This window comes from Cherax quadricarinatus, chromosome 85 (assembly GCF_038502225.1).
Source record: "Cherax quadricarinatus isolate ZL_2023a chromosome 85, ASM3850222v1, whole genome shotgun sequence".
Taxonomy (NCBI): Eukaryota; Metazoa; Arthropoda; class Malacostraca; order Decapoda; family Parastacidae; genus Cherax; species Cherax quadricarinatus.
In genome coordinates this window covers 16705878-16722291 of record NC_091376.1, presented here as the reverse complement: position 1 = coordinate 16722291, position 16414 = coordinate 16705878, and the positions used below count along the sequence as shown (strand labels likewise).

The 16414-nt window shown below is 51.2% G+C and overlaps 1 protein-coding gene across 1 annotated transcript in view; it reads left to right on the top strand.

Moving 5' to 3' along the window:
- The window catches only part of LOC128703238 (uncharacterized), a gene marked incomplete at its 5' end in the record, with an annotated part of 81726 nt that overhangs the window by 40930 nt on the left and 24382 nt on the right, over positions 1 to 16414 (top strand). Inside the window, 1 exon segment of the mRNA XM_053797840.2 lies at positions 7606 to 7749. Coding sequence (XP_053653815.2) covers positions 7606 to 7749 — 144 coding nt within the window.

Here is a 16414-nt window from a genome sequence, read left to right as displayed (position 1 = left end):
GTTGAAATCGTAGCCGTTGCTGATGATGGGGGGGAGTTGCAGGTGTTGGTTACGACCCACTGGCTAGTTCTTCACAGTAGATAGAGCCTCGAGTAGTATCCCGATGACAGGAAAGCAGGTTCTTTACCGCTGCAATTATGTGGGGTTACATCCTGCAATGTCATACAGGTGCACAGGTAATTCAATCCAAAATGGGACGTCTCCAGGACATTAGTCCGTCTCCTGTTCTTCTCGTTGATTGACAGGTGACCCTCACTGTCATCCAAGAGTAGTGTTGGGAGCTGTGAGTCGAGTGATTTACTGTTTGACCAGAGCCCCACACGTCACCTTTCGGGGGGGGGAGAGGGAGGGGAAGGGATAGCCGGAGCTAGACTGACCCTACCTTAACAAGCAGCCGGCAGTCAAACTATCACTTTCAGGGAGGGGGAAAAAGGGCGGGAAAAACGGGAGCTTGAATTACCCTACCTTAACTAGTAGCCGGCAATGAAACTATTGTTACTATATTGCTACTCCTATCTATTGAACTTTTCCCTCACATGCTGTTGGAGTGTGAGCAAAGTAACATTTATGAAGGGATTCAGGGAAACTGGCAGGCCAGACTTGAGTCCTGGAGATGGGAAGTACAGTGCCTGCACTCTGAAGGAGGGATGTTGCAGTTTAAAAACTGTAGTGTAAAGCACCCTTCTGGCAAGACAATGATGGAGTGAATGATGGTGAAAGTTTTTCTTTTTCGGGCCACCCTGCCTTGGTGGGAATCGGCAAGTGTGTTAATAAAAAAAAATCTGACCCTTCCCCCTGATAACTAAGTCACTTTTAAATTAGTTTAAGTGACACAAACCTTGCGAAGCAAACATAATCAAACAGCCACTGCTCATTGACAAACCAGTTCAGTCAGATTACTAATGTATAAGAAACCCATTTGTCAGCCATTAGGTTTTTTTACAATATTAAAATGATGTCTGTGATTTTAAGGAAGTGCTGGAGAAGAGCACCAACTGAACACGACTGATGTAAAACATTTTAAGGAAGTGCTGGAGGAGCACCAACTGAACACGACTGATGTAAAACATTTTAAGGAAGTGCTGGAGAAGAGCACCAACTGAACACGTCTGATGTAAAAGATTTTAAGGAAGGGCTGGAGAAGAGCACCAACTGAACACGACTGATGTAAAACATTTTAAGGAAGTGCTGGAGAAGGAGCACCAACTGAACACGACTGATGTAAAACATTTTAAGGAAGTGCTGGAGAAGGAGCACCAACTGAACACGACTGATGTAAAACATTTTAAGGAAGTGCTGGAGAAGGAGCACCAACTGAACACCACTTGAACATAAACAGCTTAGAACACAATAACAAGCTCTATACTGTTACAATAAACCCATATACAAATTTCAGACACAAATGGACTACGTCACTAAACTGTCTAGATATGTCTGTATACCATACAGACTAAAACTTAACATCAAGAACTTGCATGAACACCAAACCGGTATCAGGGTACAGACCATAATTATAAACTTTAAAAAGAATCACTCATGCATATATAAATTATTACATAACGTCTGACCCATGACAAAGGCTCAATACAATAGAAAGGAATATTTATATATATACACATACACACCCACACACCCACACCCACATCCACACACACACACCCACACATACACACAAAAATTTGCAACAAAATCACATTAATCAGATGCACTGTATGCACAATGCTAAACAGTATATAAGTATATCTCATCGTGCAAAAACTCAGCACGTAACATAAATACAAACTAAAACACACTTCATGTCGCAAAGAACTTATTTCTCATGAATCATGTTATTACAAGACTGATACACATCATAATTATACATAAAAAATCTACTATATTATACCTACATTCTGAAAAGTGTTATATCTACCATAACGAGACCTTGATCTCTACATCCACACTTGGATGCCATAAAGTCCCAATGAAAACCAGGAAACCATTCCAAACCCACATTCACAACACTCTCACGAACCCCCCCCCCCCAGGGAGGCGAGCCCGCTGTTGCCCCCTGACTCCCTCCAACCTATGAAAACCCCTTCACTCACTCATTTCCAATCACAGATTTATGAGAATCCCTAACGTTAGCATTCTATACCCCTCTGAGAAAGCCTGATCCCACCTCCTCCCATACAAATCTCTGTTACGACACCTCGTACGGTAGAACGTTACCGCAAGAACCTTCCTTCTCTCCTCACTATCCCCTCTCCCCCTCATCACCCACGACATATATATATAATCTACCATGATATAATCTAAAGCTCTTATGACACCCTCATCTAACCCACCCATATCTAGACTTAGAGCACGCAAAACCGACACCCCACGGCCCCCCACCCTCTGTACCAACCTACTTAACCAGCACCTGACCTCCTCTAGCCCTTCACAAAAGTAAACTACATGGAACGCAGTCTCATCCCCTCCACAGATACCACACCCCCCACCCTCTACAACCTGTCTGTTTCGTAATATCTCACCAGACGGAAGGATCCCATGCAGAAAACGAAACATCACCTCACGCGCCCGAGGTTTTAACTTCAATTTACTAAATCTAAACCAAATACTCTTCCACGCATACATGGGGAACAAACCCTCAACTGGGACAACGCACCTACCTACAAGTAACCTATACAAAACCCTTATACGAACCTTTCTCAGTTCCCTAACCAACATCACAGCCCTCAAAACTATTTCACATTCCCTCAACTCCATTCCACGATACCACATACCCAGCCTGTCGTGTATCCTTCCCAAACGCCCCGCGTTCACACCCTCACGCAACACTTCCCATTTAATAAACACACATTTAGCCCTCCGTCTCAAATCCAACAACCCCAACCCACCCTGACTTACAGGTAACATTACAACCTCCCTCCTTAACCAATCACAACGTGAACCCCATAAAAATTTGTACACCCGTCTTAGTATCCCCGCAATCGCTGTCCCTGTAATTGGGAACACAGCTGCAACATACCAAACCTTACTATACAATAGAATGTTCACGACTATCACTCGCTGTATCAGAGTTAGGTGCTGGGGTCTCAGAACACTTATCCGCCCCACGATCCTTTCCAATAACCTATCTGAATTTTCCTCCCGCGCCGCAACCATGTCATCCCTATAAATAATACCACAAATCTTTAAAGACACCGCCCATTCTTTAACAACATTACATCTCCCCCCCACACCCCCCACCCAAGAACCCAACCCCATGCACCTTGACTTCGCACTATTTACCTGCATACCCGTGGCACTTCCAAATAATTGCACCACCTCGTCCAACACTCCCATTGACATCCCTGCACGAATGAGAACAGTGGTGTCGTCAACATATCCAATTAACCCCGGCCAGGCCCTCCCACCCCCCACACTTCCCTCACATGGCGTACATAATCTACGGTCAACCATTCTATAAAAGGGGTCCTGGAAACACGCAAACAATATTTGGGACATGGGGCATCCCTGTCTAAGGCCTCTTCCCATTGCAATTTCCCTTCCCATACACCCATTAATCTGTATCCTCATTTTCGCCCCCTTGTACAACGTATTTACCCACTCGACTATTTCCTCCCCAAAACCCTGTCTCCTAATTATAACCTGCAAAGCTCCCCTTTCCACTCTATCATATGCTCCCTGCCAGTCTAGAGCCAACAAAGCCGCCCCTCCACCCCCACCCTTAGCTTCCACAAAACTTCTCAGTATCCCATGTCCTTCAATCATCGACCTTCCCGGCAACCCGAACTGAGATTTTGACACCACCCTCTCCACTACACATTTGAACCTATTACCTAAAATTTTTGCAAACACCTTATAGTCTGCACACATCAGTGATATGGCTCGGTACTCCCGAAGGGTGGGCTGCCCCTTGACCTTCGGGACCAACACTACAACTGCAGTTTCCTGCTTCTCCCCCAACTTACCCTTCTCCTTCATACTATTAAATAACCTAACTATAAATTCCTTTATCAACGCCCAATGTTGTAAATAAAATTCTACCGGGAGACCATCAATACCGGGCGCTTTCCCCTTCCTCATTCCCCTTAACGCATTCTCTATTTCCTCTGCCGTAATCGTCCCACCTAAAGCCTTTCGATCACTATTTCCTAAATTACACGTCACATACGTACACACCTTGTCCAATGCCCCGTCACCCACCCCCCCACTGTTCCAGTACTTCTCGTACCAAGCCTCTGCATACGCACACATCCCCTTCGTGGTTCGTATCTCCTGCCCTACTCTATAATTCCCAACCATCTCCGTTACCTCTAAACATGGTATAGCTGTCAGCGCCTGCCTTTGCTTTTGTTGCCGCAAAACACACGCTGACGGCTTGTCGCCCCAAAGCACTTCCTCCACCCCTGCCTGCATCCTTACAGCTTGAAACCTTTCATTTTGCAACACCCTCAACCTCCCCTTTATTTCAGCTATTTCATCCATAGGAAAATTATTCCCACCCACCCACCTCCCATAGCAACCTCTTAACCTATCCTCTAAATAGTTAGCCAGTCCATATTTTAAATTATTATTACGTTTTCTTTCTCTCACATAAAACTTTCTAATCCTTTCCTTTGCGACACTATCCCACCATGTCACAATGTCATCCACTCCCTGTTCTTCCACACTAAGCTCCCTCCATAGGACTGAAAACCCCTCCAACCCCTCCTCATCACCTAACACACTTATATTAATTTCCAATAACTTCTATATATTTCCGCGAGCGTCCCCCACCCAACCTCCACCACCACTGCCCTATGATCTGACATTGTAGCCTCAATAGTACTGAAAGATTTCACGTCCACACCCTGAGAAAGGTACACTCTATCTAGTCTCGCAGCATAACCACTCCTAACAAACGTATATTCAGTCTCCCACACCGCTCCCCCAAAGGCATCACGTAACCTAACATCCCTTAATAAATCCCTAAGAGCCACAGACATATATCCAGCCCCTCTTGGGTCCACATCAGCCACCCTGATTACACTATTCCAGTCCCCACCAACTATCGCCACCTCTGGCAGTGCACTTAAGAAAAACACAAGATCCTCACACACAAAATCATTCTTTACCTGTATGTTATTTTCTGCCGGCGCATACACACTCACAAAAGACACACGCTTATCCATCCACCACCCATCCACACGCAACACCCTCCCTCCCCCTCCTCCCTCGCTTCTCTGCAAAACAAACGGGCTCGTCTCCCTTATTAAAATTCCCACACCACCTTTTAGACGGGGAGATGGCAGGGTAACTACTCGAAATCCTGCCACCTCCAACACCCTACCCTCTTTGAAATTGTGCTCCTGCAGGAACACAACATCCACTCTAGATTTATTCAGAAAATTACGAAACCAATCTCTCTTCATACCGCTACATAACCCATTAACATTTACAGACATACACCTAAGGCCTATTAAAGTTTCCACCCCTGCTTCCTCTCATCACTCTTTACAACTCCAGAGCTTGAATTTACGTTTGACACCTTCAGAGTGCTCTCTTTCCCTCCCCCCTTTCTTCCGGTGCCTCCTATCATGGCTACCACCACCTACACCACTACCTGCACACTTCACCTCAGTCTGTTTCCCAGGCCTTTGTGCAGGCGTAAGGACGTCATCAGAATCTGATGTAGCCGCCCTCTTTCTCGTGACAGTCATGTTACACATATCTTGGTCAGATGTTACCTCTCGATGAACCTCCACCTCCACCTGAGTATGGTTTAATGAGTCAATGGACGACTCCAAACCACCATCACGTCCCAAATTATCATTTCTCAGACTTTCTGGAAGCGACGATTCTCCAATGACACCACGCTCAGATGTAACGTCCCTCTCTGGTGGTGACAACGTCTTCAACACCTCCACCAATTCCTCCTCAATCTCAAGAATCTTCTCTTGTACTTGCTGCTCCTCCTTATCCACAGGAGACGACACCTGATCAGGCAGTTGGGGGCGGGACTCCAACTCACCACCAGTCCTGTGTGCCCGATCCACTATCTCGCTCCACAAAACACCACGCCCTCCATCCGATGTTTGTTCCTCACCTGCCACCTTTGAAGCAGGGGCTGCGACGTCCACCACAGGTCCAGGCACATGTCTTCGCTTGTCACAAGTCGCCGCTATACGATCATACTCACCACATAGGCGGCATGTACGTCGTTGTCCTGGGTACATTACCATTACCTGCGTCCTGAAATCTTGTAGGTACACATAGGATGGTATTTGGTGCCTCAAAGTCATTTTGAGGTTGAAAGAACCCTCTGGAAAACCAGCATAGGCTCCTGCCGCCCACGTACCATGTTGAGCATAATGCACCGTCCCATACTTCTCAAAAACTTTCCTTATATCTGCCTCGTCCGCCTCAAAGGGAACGTTGCGTAACTTGATCCACGTATAATACCGTGAAACATCTATCATTCTTACAGTGACAGCTGGTGTGACGTTAAGACTCACGTCCTGAAACCTGGTGATTAACGATTCATAAACCGTTGCTGATAGCAGTTTGACGAAAATTCGTTGTCCTCCGTTCAATGCTACACCATACAAGTCACTATCTTGTACTCCATAAGTCTCCCGTATGATCTTTGGCAATAAGACTTGCGCAGAACTGGTCGTTATCGTTCCTTTAAGTAGCTCGATGCCTACAGTATTTATCCTTCGTCTCAGACTAACCGCCATCTTGACGATCACAGTGCACCTAAGTTGTTAGCCGAGGTGTGACAGCACCACTTCACACCACTGCAGCCAGGTAACTGACAAGGGCGCTCGCCTACACACAGCAGAGGGGTGCAGAGCACTACCGCACACTACCGTGGTCAGGCAGCGAATGCTCAGGTATTGTTGTACTGTAACTCAGGTGTTGCGCTACAGACACTCAGGTATTGTGGAACTGTCACTCAGATGTTGTGGGACTGTCACTCAGAAGTTGTGGTACTGTCACTCAGGTGTTGTGGTGCTGTCACTCAGATGTTGTGGTACTGTCACTCAGGTGTTGTGGTACTGCCACTCAGATGTTGTGGGACTGTCACTCAGATGTTGTGGTACTGTCACTCAGGTGTTGTGGTACTGCCACTCAGATGTTGTGGGGCTGTCACTTAAATGTTGTGGTACTGTCACTCAGGTGTTGTGGTACTGTCACTCAGATAATGTGGTGCTGTCACTCAGGTGTTGTGGTACTGTCACTCAGGTGTTGTGGTACTATCACTCAGGTGTTGTGGTACTGTCACTCAGGTGTTGTGGTACTATCACTCAGGTGTTGTGGTACTGTCACTCAGGTGTTGTGGTACTATCACTCAGGTGTTGTGGTACTGTCACTCAGGTGTTGTGGTACTATCATTCCTGGATTATAAACATTATAATTAGCTCTTGTGTTTATTGTCACTATAATATTGTTCCAATATTTTCAACAAATTTTACCCATATTATTGTCAGTGTTTTATTGTAAATTTAAGAGATTTACAAAAATGTTATTAACATATCAATATTAGTCAAATATTACTGTTGTCACAATATTGCTAATAAAACATTATAATTAAAAGTTTACAATATAAACAGAGTTATGTTATGTCTACAGGTGGCAATTATTCGGATACTTAATACTGCGAAGAGTGGTGTCGACTTGTTCCAGGACCCAACAGTGAAGCGAGTGCTGTATATGGACGCATCCTGTGTCCACCCAGACTATGGTCGTCATGGTATTTGTAGGAAGTTAATGCAGGTGGGTAGTTATGAGCACTTGTGGTTGTGTTAAGGTAATGCAAGTTGGTGATGATTAGCTTGCTGGAGGTGTTAAAGTGAAGTGTGTGGATGGTAATTAGTTCTCATTGTCCTCATCGCTCTCGGGCTGTGTGGACCTACTGCGCAAACGCTCCTCAGTTGCCTGACTGCAGTGGTGTGAGGTGGTGCTTGTCCCCCCTCTGCCGTCAAACCAGGAGAACTACCATCAGTCAACATGGCGTTTAGTCATAGACGCAGGATCAACACTGTCGGCGTTGAGCTTCTCTGAGGGGCAATAGCGCCAGTTTCAGCCCAAGTGTTACTATCTAAAATCATCAGAGAGACGTATGGCATTCAGGATGGAGAGTTGTATGGTGTAGCCTTAAATGGAGCACATAGAATTTTTGTGAAACTGCTTTCAGCAACGGTCTATGAATCGTTGGTCAACCGTTTTCAGGACGTAAGTCTTGATGCAACACCAGCTGTTCATGTGAGAATGATTGATGTATCCAAGCATTATACATCGATCAAACTGCGTAATGTCCCATTTCAGGCTGATGAGACAGACATCAGAAGAGTTTTTGAGGAATATGGAATTGTTAATTTGGCCCAGCATGGTACGTGGGTGACGGGTGCCTATCCAGGTCTGCCAGAAGGCACTTTTAACCTAAAAATGACATTGCGACACCTCATACCGTCCTACGTGTACCTACAGGAATTCAGGACACAGGTCATGGTTTCGTACGCCAGGCAAAGACGTACATGCCGACTATGTGAGGAATGTGATCACATAGCAGCGGCGTGTGGGAAGCGGCAACGAGCTCCTGGCCCAGAGGCGGAGTCATCCACTTCTACACCGGAGGGAGCAGGTAATGATCAACGACGTGAAGGAGGGCGTGGTCGTCTATGGAGTGAGATAGTGGATGAGGCGCATAAGGCTAGGGGAGAGGGTGAGGCCCTTGACCAGTTGCCTGGTCCAGAGACACTTCCAGAGGATGGAGACGAGCAGAAAGGACAGGAGGAAGTGTTGGAAATTGAGGAAGAATCAGCTGAGGTGCTGAAGTCCTTGTCACCGCCTGAGGAGGAGGCTGTACCCAGAAAAGTAGTAGATGGGACGATTTGACAGCTACGGTGCATCAACGACAGGAGAACTATCCGGACGACGGGAGTGACAGCGTGACTGAAGTGTCACCGGTATCATTGAAACAGTGTACAGTGGAGGTTGAGGTACATTGTGAGGCATCCCCAGACCAAGCTATGGAGGATGCGATTGTCACAAGAAAGAGGGCCGCTGCGTCGGATTCGGATGATGTCCTAATGCCAGCGCAGCGGCCTGGGAAGCAAATATGGGCAGAAGGTGAAGGTAGTGGTGGCCACGACAGGAGGCACCGAAAGAAGGGGGGAGAGAGGGAAGTGTGAAGGTGACAAGTGGACCCATAAGTTCTGGTGCCCATCGGAAGAGTGAAGAGAGGAGGCAGGGGTGGAAACTTTAATAGGCCTCCGGTGTATGACAGTAAACGTTGAAGAATTGAGACACTTATGCAACTCATGGGAATCTTTATTGAAGAAATCTTTCGCCACACAGTGACTTCATCAGTATAATACAAAGTAGAAATGGGTGAAGTCTTTGAACCAAGACTCCATGATGTTGCAGTGTCTGACAGATGTGATGAATGGTTTAGAAAACCGACAAGTTGAAGAATTGAGACACTTATGCAACACATGGGAATCTTTATTGAAGAAACGTTTCGCCACACACTGGTTTCATCAGTCCAGTACAAAGCAGAAATGGGTAAGTAGAGGAGAAGTTTGAGGTAATCAGTCCCTCAACCGATTCGGACTCGCTGCCTGACCTCGGTGGAGTGTGGTTGTGCACGGCACCCCTCTGCTGATATCAGTCATAGACCTTAGAACGCGATACGGAGGTTTTGGAGTGTTCAGAGTGGATCGCTCAGTGTTCAGAGTGACTCCTTCTCGCCGACCTGTGTTAGTTTACGCACGGTTCGCGCCTTCGTGCGTGGACCACGCATTCGTGAGAGCACGCACGAATGCTGGGATGTTCCCTGTGAGGTCCATGCTAGTTTACGCATGGTTTCTCACAGGAAATTTCGTGACTAAGTGCTTTTCTTTCAAGACATTGTGCAGTGAGTCTGGCGTGTTCTGTGTTAGTTTACGCACAGCCACGCCAGTCATACGTGTGCTACCGTGGCAACATAATTCGTGGGCGTTCGTGCGTGCTGCGCCGCGCCATCGCTACGCACGGGAACGTTCGTGACTAAGTGCTTTTCTTTCAAGACATTCTGCAGTGAGTTTTGTGTTAGTTTACGCACAATTGCGAATCTGTCGTGCATTCGTGTGATTCGTACGTGTGCTGTGGCGTGGCGCTGACCAGCCAGTGTGCTTCGTGCACTGGTACAGCTCGCCAGGTGCCTGGTGCTGTGTTAGTTTACGCATAGCACCTGATTGCCCGCGCCATTCGTGCAATTGTGAGTCATATGTGTGTGCTCAGTGCTTTGGGAAAATATCCATTTGTAACCTAGGTCTTCACAATACGATACCAGTGAGTGACGTGATACTCGCTTGTGAACCACTGTGAACCCACTGCGTTGTTAATAGGTCTTGGGAACTGTGGCACACAGCTACGAGCCTCGTTGGGGCGGCTGTACGGCCATGTCATCTCAGGAACCAAGAGGCAAACGGCCCATGTCATCATGCGACGACGACTGTCAGGGCGACGTGGAGGAAGTGGAAGGGCCAGCGAAGAAACCCAAGGACAACCTGCATTGCAGGGGCGATGCCACAGAAGCGCCTCAGCTGATCCCAGCTGCTTCCCCAGATGGCCAGGGGACGATGAGGACAGCCGAGGCCAACCCAAGCCCGGCCCAGCAGGTGGACACCCCCCAACATATGGGGACCATGGAAGTGACCCAGGACCCTCCTCCTCAGCAGATGGCACCAGGAACAACCAACCCAGACGAAGCCTCACAGGCAACAGAGGAGAACGAGATCGAACAGGGGCGCTCAAGACCTCAGAACCGTGCTGCAAGGCAACCAACTGTGGCCTTCAACAAGTTCATTATCCCTCACTACGACATGGTGAAGAACCTGGAGGCGACCGTGCCTTCCATCAAGCTCAGCTGCGACATCACACTCAGGGGAGAGATCGTGGCGAAGCCGCGCGACGAGGACACATACGATCGACTGAAGGCAATGGCTGCAGAGAATCCGAGGATAAGGGAGCTCCTGGCTCAAGAAAAGATGCACAAGGGGGTTGTGCTCCACGTCCCTGTACCCATACCAGCAGAGCGATTCCTCGATGCAACCAACATTGTCAAGGCAGAGAGGCTGACCACCGGGACCAACAAGATTCCAACACGGAATATGTTGATCCACCACCGAGGGCCCCTACCATCCCACATCGCACTGGGGGTGTGGGGGCGGTTCAAGATTCGGCCATATGTAGAGGGCCCACTACAATGCTACAACTGCCAGGGTTTCAACCATATCGCGGCTACCTGCCAACATGTGAAGAAGTGTGGAGTCTGCAGCAAGCAGCACGACTCCAAGGATTGCATTGCATTGCTCAAGCAGCCCGCCCCCGAGACCCCACGCCCCGAACCCAAGTGCGCCAACTGCGGCAAGAAACACCACGCATGGAACCAGGGCTGTCCTGTCATGGTACAGCGGTGGCAACAGGTGCGACAGCAGATGGCCCCTGCGGCGACAGCCCAGCCCAACTCGGTAAACACCCAACAGCAACAGGTGGGGACATCGTCCAATGCCCCCTCTCCACGCCCCAACCCATGGAACTATCATCACCGGCCAATCGCGGCAGCCAGTACAGGCCCCTCTGCGGCAGCCACACCCTACAGCAGAGAGTTCCCAGCACTGGGGGAGCAACAGAGGAGACCAGTTGCACCGCAAGGGGAACAATGGCATGGGCAAGTCTCGAAGCCTCAGCAGAAACGGAACAAAGGAACACAACAAGCCCGGCTCAGGGACGCTGCTCAAGGAGCTGCGGCTACTCAGCACCAGACAGAACACCAGCAAGGGACTTCCCGTCCGAGTCAGTCCCCACCCGAGTGCAGCAGGAAACAGGCCGCGGCACCCAGTCAGATGGCACAGAGAACCACGGAGACCTGCGTGACCTGCGGGTCAGCAGCAGCAACAATCGCGGGAGTGGGCCAACAACCTCAGGCCGCAGCCAAGGAAGCCCTGTCCCCCCAGAGGGAGGGCACCTCGCAGGTTCACATTGTCACCGTAATCAAGCTTGTGGTAGAGGTGCTATCCATGCTACTCCCATCAATGAAGGACAGGCAGGTCTGCAAGGAGCTCCTGACTACCGTGTACAGCATGGCTCTCCTGGAGAGGGTCGACTCAGCAGCCCTGAAAGATCACCTCACCCAGGTCTTCACGCCCGAGGAAATGGTAGAACACGCACGGGTGTTCCGGAGGACCATGGCCGAACAGGAGGAGATGGAGTCCGACGGGTCGCCCGGCAGTCCATAAAAATTCTCCAGTGGAACATCTGTGGTCTGAGGCAGAAACTCCACCTAGCTATCCAGGCGGCAGTCCGGGATGAGATAGATGTGTTTCTGTTCCAAGAAACCCTTGTCAAGCCCCCACCCGCCCCACAGCCACGCATCCCTGGGTTCTCTGCATACCTGCAGTGTGGTGGGCCCCCCGCCAGGGGCACCGCAATCTATGTGCGGAATTGCATCCCCCACTCGATCGTCACTGACCCTATCAACTGCGGTGAAGGGGTGGAGGTGCAAGCTGTCACGCTGCAACTGCCATCTGGACCACTGACTATTTACAATGTGTACCGGAGCACACGGTTTACTCTCGACCTCTCGGAGGTTGCAGCTCTGTCCATATCTCGCCTCGAGGGCGTGCTCGTGGCGGGGGACATCAACGCCCATCATGAGCTTCTCCACTCTGTCTCCCATACCAATGAGACGGGCAGGCACTTGGCGGCTGTGCTCGATGATGTTCCTGACGTCGTCCTCCTCAACAATGGGGAGCCGACACACCACGGCGGCAACCGACTGGATGTCACTCTCCTCTCTCGGAGACTGCAGCCTGGAGTGAGGTGGGAACTCCACCCACTTCTCACCAGCGACCACTTCGCGATCGTCACCACGCTGGCGCTCACCCAGCACATCCCATACACACCGCCTCCACGGTGGAATTTCAAGAAGGCGGACTGGCAGTGCTTCCAGGATGTCATACAGCAATGGTGGGAGACGACCTCCCTCTCTGACAATCCTGATGCGGCTGCCCAGAACCTCCAAGCTGCCGTCACCCATGTGGCTGAGGTGGCCATCCCACTTACCAAGGCTGGAGGTACCATCAAGCGGGACTGGTGGTTCTACGACGAGACAGTCAAGGAGCAGAACCACCGTGTCAACTGTGCCCGCAGGCTCCACAGACGCAACCCTACTGCTGACACCCTTCGGCTGCTGAGAGAGGTGGTGCGGCACGCTCGCCACATCTCCCACAGAGTCCGCCTGGCAAAGTGGTTCGAATGGTGTGCCTCCTTCGGCCATGCCACTACCCTCTCTGAGATCTGGGCGAAAATAGGTATAGCTACCGGAAAACGCAGAGGAACACCGCGTGCTCACCATGACCCGGCTGGTGAAGCAGAGAGGCTGGTCGACCTCTTCACTTCCAGGGCAGCAACAGCACGCCTGCCACAAGATGTGCAGAACCTCCAGGCTGTCCTCCTCCCAGACAGGACTGCCAGGCTACAGGCTGCATGCTGCGAACACGACGACACCGATGTAGACTTCAGCGACCGGGAGCTGAAGGCAGCCCTCAGGACATCACACGACACCACCCCCGGCCAGGATGGCATCACCTACAGTATGATCACAAGGGCGGGCCCCTCTGGACATGATGCACTCTTGGAGGTCATCAACTGCTCCTGGAGGGCTGGACAACTCCCCACTGCGTGGAAGGAGGCCATCATCCTGCCCATCCCCAAGCCCAGGGACCCGGGAAGCATGAGGCCCATCTCTCTCACCAGCTGTCTGTCCAAGACGGCTGAGAGGATGATCCTTGAGCGACTACGGTGGAAGCTTGGCCCGGAACACCGTCACATATACGGCTTCACACGAGGAGTGGGCACAGCAGAGAGCATCACCACCCTCCTTGCAGGCATTGGGTCAAACAAGAGACCCAAAATTGTTGTCTTCCTGGACCTCGAGAAAGCCTTTGAGCTTGCCAGCGCACCAGCCATCCTTGACCTCCTAGCAGGCAGGGGCGTGAAGGGAAGGCTCCTTGCCTGGATCTCTTCATACCTGCAGGGCAGGTGTGAACGAGTGCGTTTCCAGGGACAAGTGTCCACCCTCAGGCCCCTTGAAAACGGCACCCCGCAGGGAGGGGTCCTCAGCCCCGCTCTCTTCAATGTCCTGATGCATGAGCTGGTGCAGCTGCCATTCTCTTTAGGCACCCAGCTGCTCAGCTACGCTGATGATCTTGCCCTCATCATCACCGAGAGATGTGGTTTGATGCATAGAGCCCAACGTGACCTTAACCTCCTCTCCACCGCCTGCCGTCGTCTCGGCCTCAAGGTCTCAGCAGAAAAATCCAAGGCCATGATCCTGCATGCCAATGTGCCGGAGGGGAGACTGCAGATGTCAGGAGTCAATCTCGACTGGGTCAGTAGCTACCTGTACCTGGGAGTGCACATCGACAATCGGCTCTCCTTTCGGAATCAGGCGGAGTACGTCAGAGAGCGGACCATGCAACGGGTCACCGCCATGCGGGCCCTCGCCAGCCCTAGGTCAGGGGCCAGCCGTGACATTCTCCGATTATTCTATGTGCAGGCGGTGCGCTCTCTCATCGACTATGGGGCACTTACCCTTGTCCATGCCCGCCCAACGCACCTTCGAAGACTCAACGTCGTCCAAAATACTGCAGCTCGGATCATGTTGGGGGCGCCGAGGTGGACGAACACTGTGCCCCTGAATCATGAGGCTCAATTGCAGCCGCTACGCGACAGAATCGCCCTTGTGGCAGCCAGGAGGGTGGCCAAGTACGTACAACTCCCCGGTGGAGAGGGACTGCTGCAACACCTCCTTGAACGGCAACAGGGAGACCTCAGGGAGTCTCCTGGCCGGCTGTGGGTGTGGTCAGCGGCTGATGTAGCAAGCAAACTCCTCCCCATGGCGCTTATAGTCGACAAGGGCTGTGACCGGCCTGTGGCGGGGTACTCTGTACTCCCGCCCTGGGCACCAGAAGCAGTTGTGATCCACATCCAAGACCTCCCAGTTAGCAAGCGTCACTGTCCACAACACGTGCTGCAGCAATGGGCTGCAGTGAGTATTGCAGCAGCAGAGCACCCTGGGTGCGCCGTATATTATACCGATGGCTCCCGGGATCCAGAGGCTGGCCGCACAGGTGCCGGGGTGCACCATGCCACTCTGACGGCTGTATGGCGTCTCCAAGATCACTGCACAATTCTCCAGGCAGAACTCCATGCCATCCAGAGGGCCCTGCAACACGCACTCCTGGATCATCGGCGACCCCCAGTCATTCATGTGGACTCCAGAGCGGCGATCCAGGCCGTCACGCACAGGGAGCCCAGGGACAACATCCGGCTAATTACTGCCATCAGGAAGGACCTGCAGACACTTAAGGAGCAGGGACAGCAAGCAACAATCAACTGGATACCGAGCCACATCGACCTCGCTGGGAATGATGCGGCAGATCGAGCGGCGAAGTCGGCAACCCTTGAGGCCCAGCCAGTGACCACCATTGCTATCAGCCGAAGGCAGGTGGATCTGTGGGCAGCTGATGCAGCCAGGCGCCCGCTACCAGGGCCAGGCACATCGCGGAGCCGGATCTGGTATGACAGGGCGACCCGTGGGGAGCCCCCGCCGAGCATGCGGAGGCTAGACAGGAAGTTGCAGGTTGGGGTCCACCGGCTGCGACTTGGCTACCCTACTGCCAGAAGACTCATTGACCGCGTGCGAGAGGAGCGCTGCTGCCATTGCAACCAGATGGTCCCAGATCCACTAGTGCACTACCTCCTCGACTGTCCAGCAACGGTGCCACTCCGACGAAGGCACTTCCCAATGGCGCCTGGGGACCCGAACCGAGAAGACACCGCAGCCCGGCTGGTGTACCTCGCCACCCAAGACCTGGGAACTCTCATCCCCATCCTGGCTGCCCACCCACCACCTCGATGACGCCGCCACATACAACTACGAGTCGCCACTACACTCCATCTATCACCTCCCCTACTCTTCCTTCTTTCACTCCCCAACCACCACCCCCCCCCCCCCCTTAAAAAAAAAAAAAAAAAAAAAAAAAAATCCAATGGAGCCTGTACCGCTTTCTAGGTAAAAGTCTGAATCACCTAGAACCAATGCCACACTACCAACATTTGACGGAGCTACAAGTGCCTGAAGACCCTTGACCTTGCGATGCCTGCCGACGAGAAAGAAAGAAGACACTCCCCACTTGGGGAGTCAGTGCAAGATAGAAGAAGAAGTTACCCTCCAACCGGAGGGCCCAAGAGAGAAGATAGAAGAATGAAGAAGACGATCGACACCCCCGCCCCGGGGGCCACCGCCGGGTCACCATCTGGAGAAGACCCGGGCCGGAAGTACCGGCAAATCTTTAATGAATGAATGAAGTCCCTCAACCTGGAATCGATG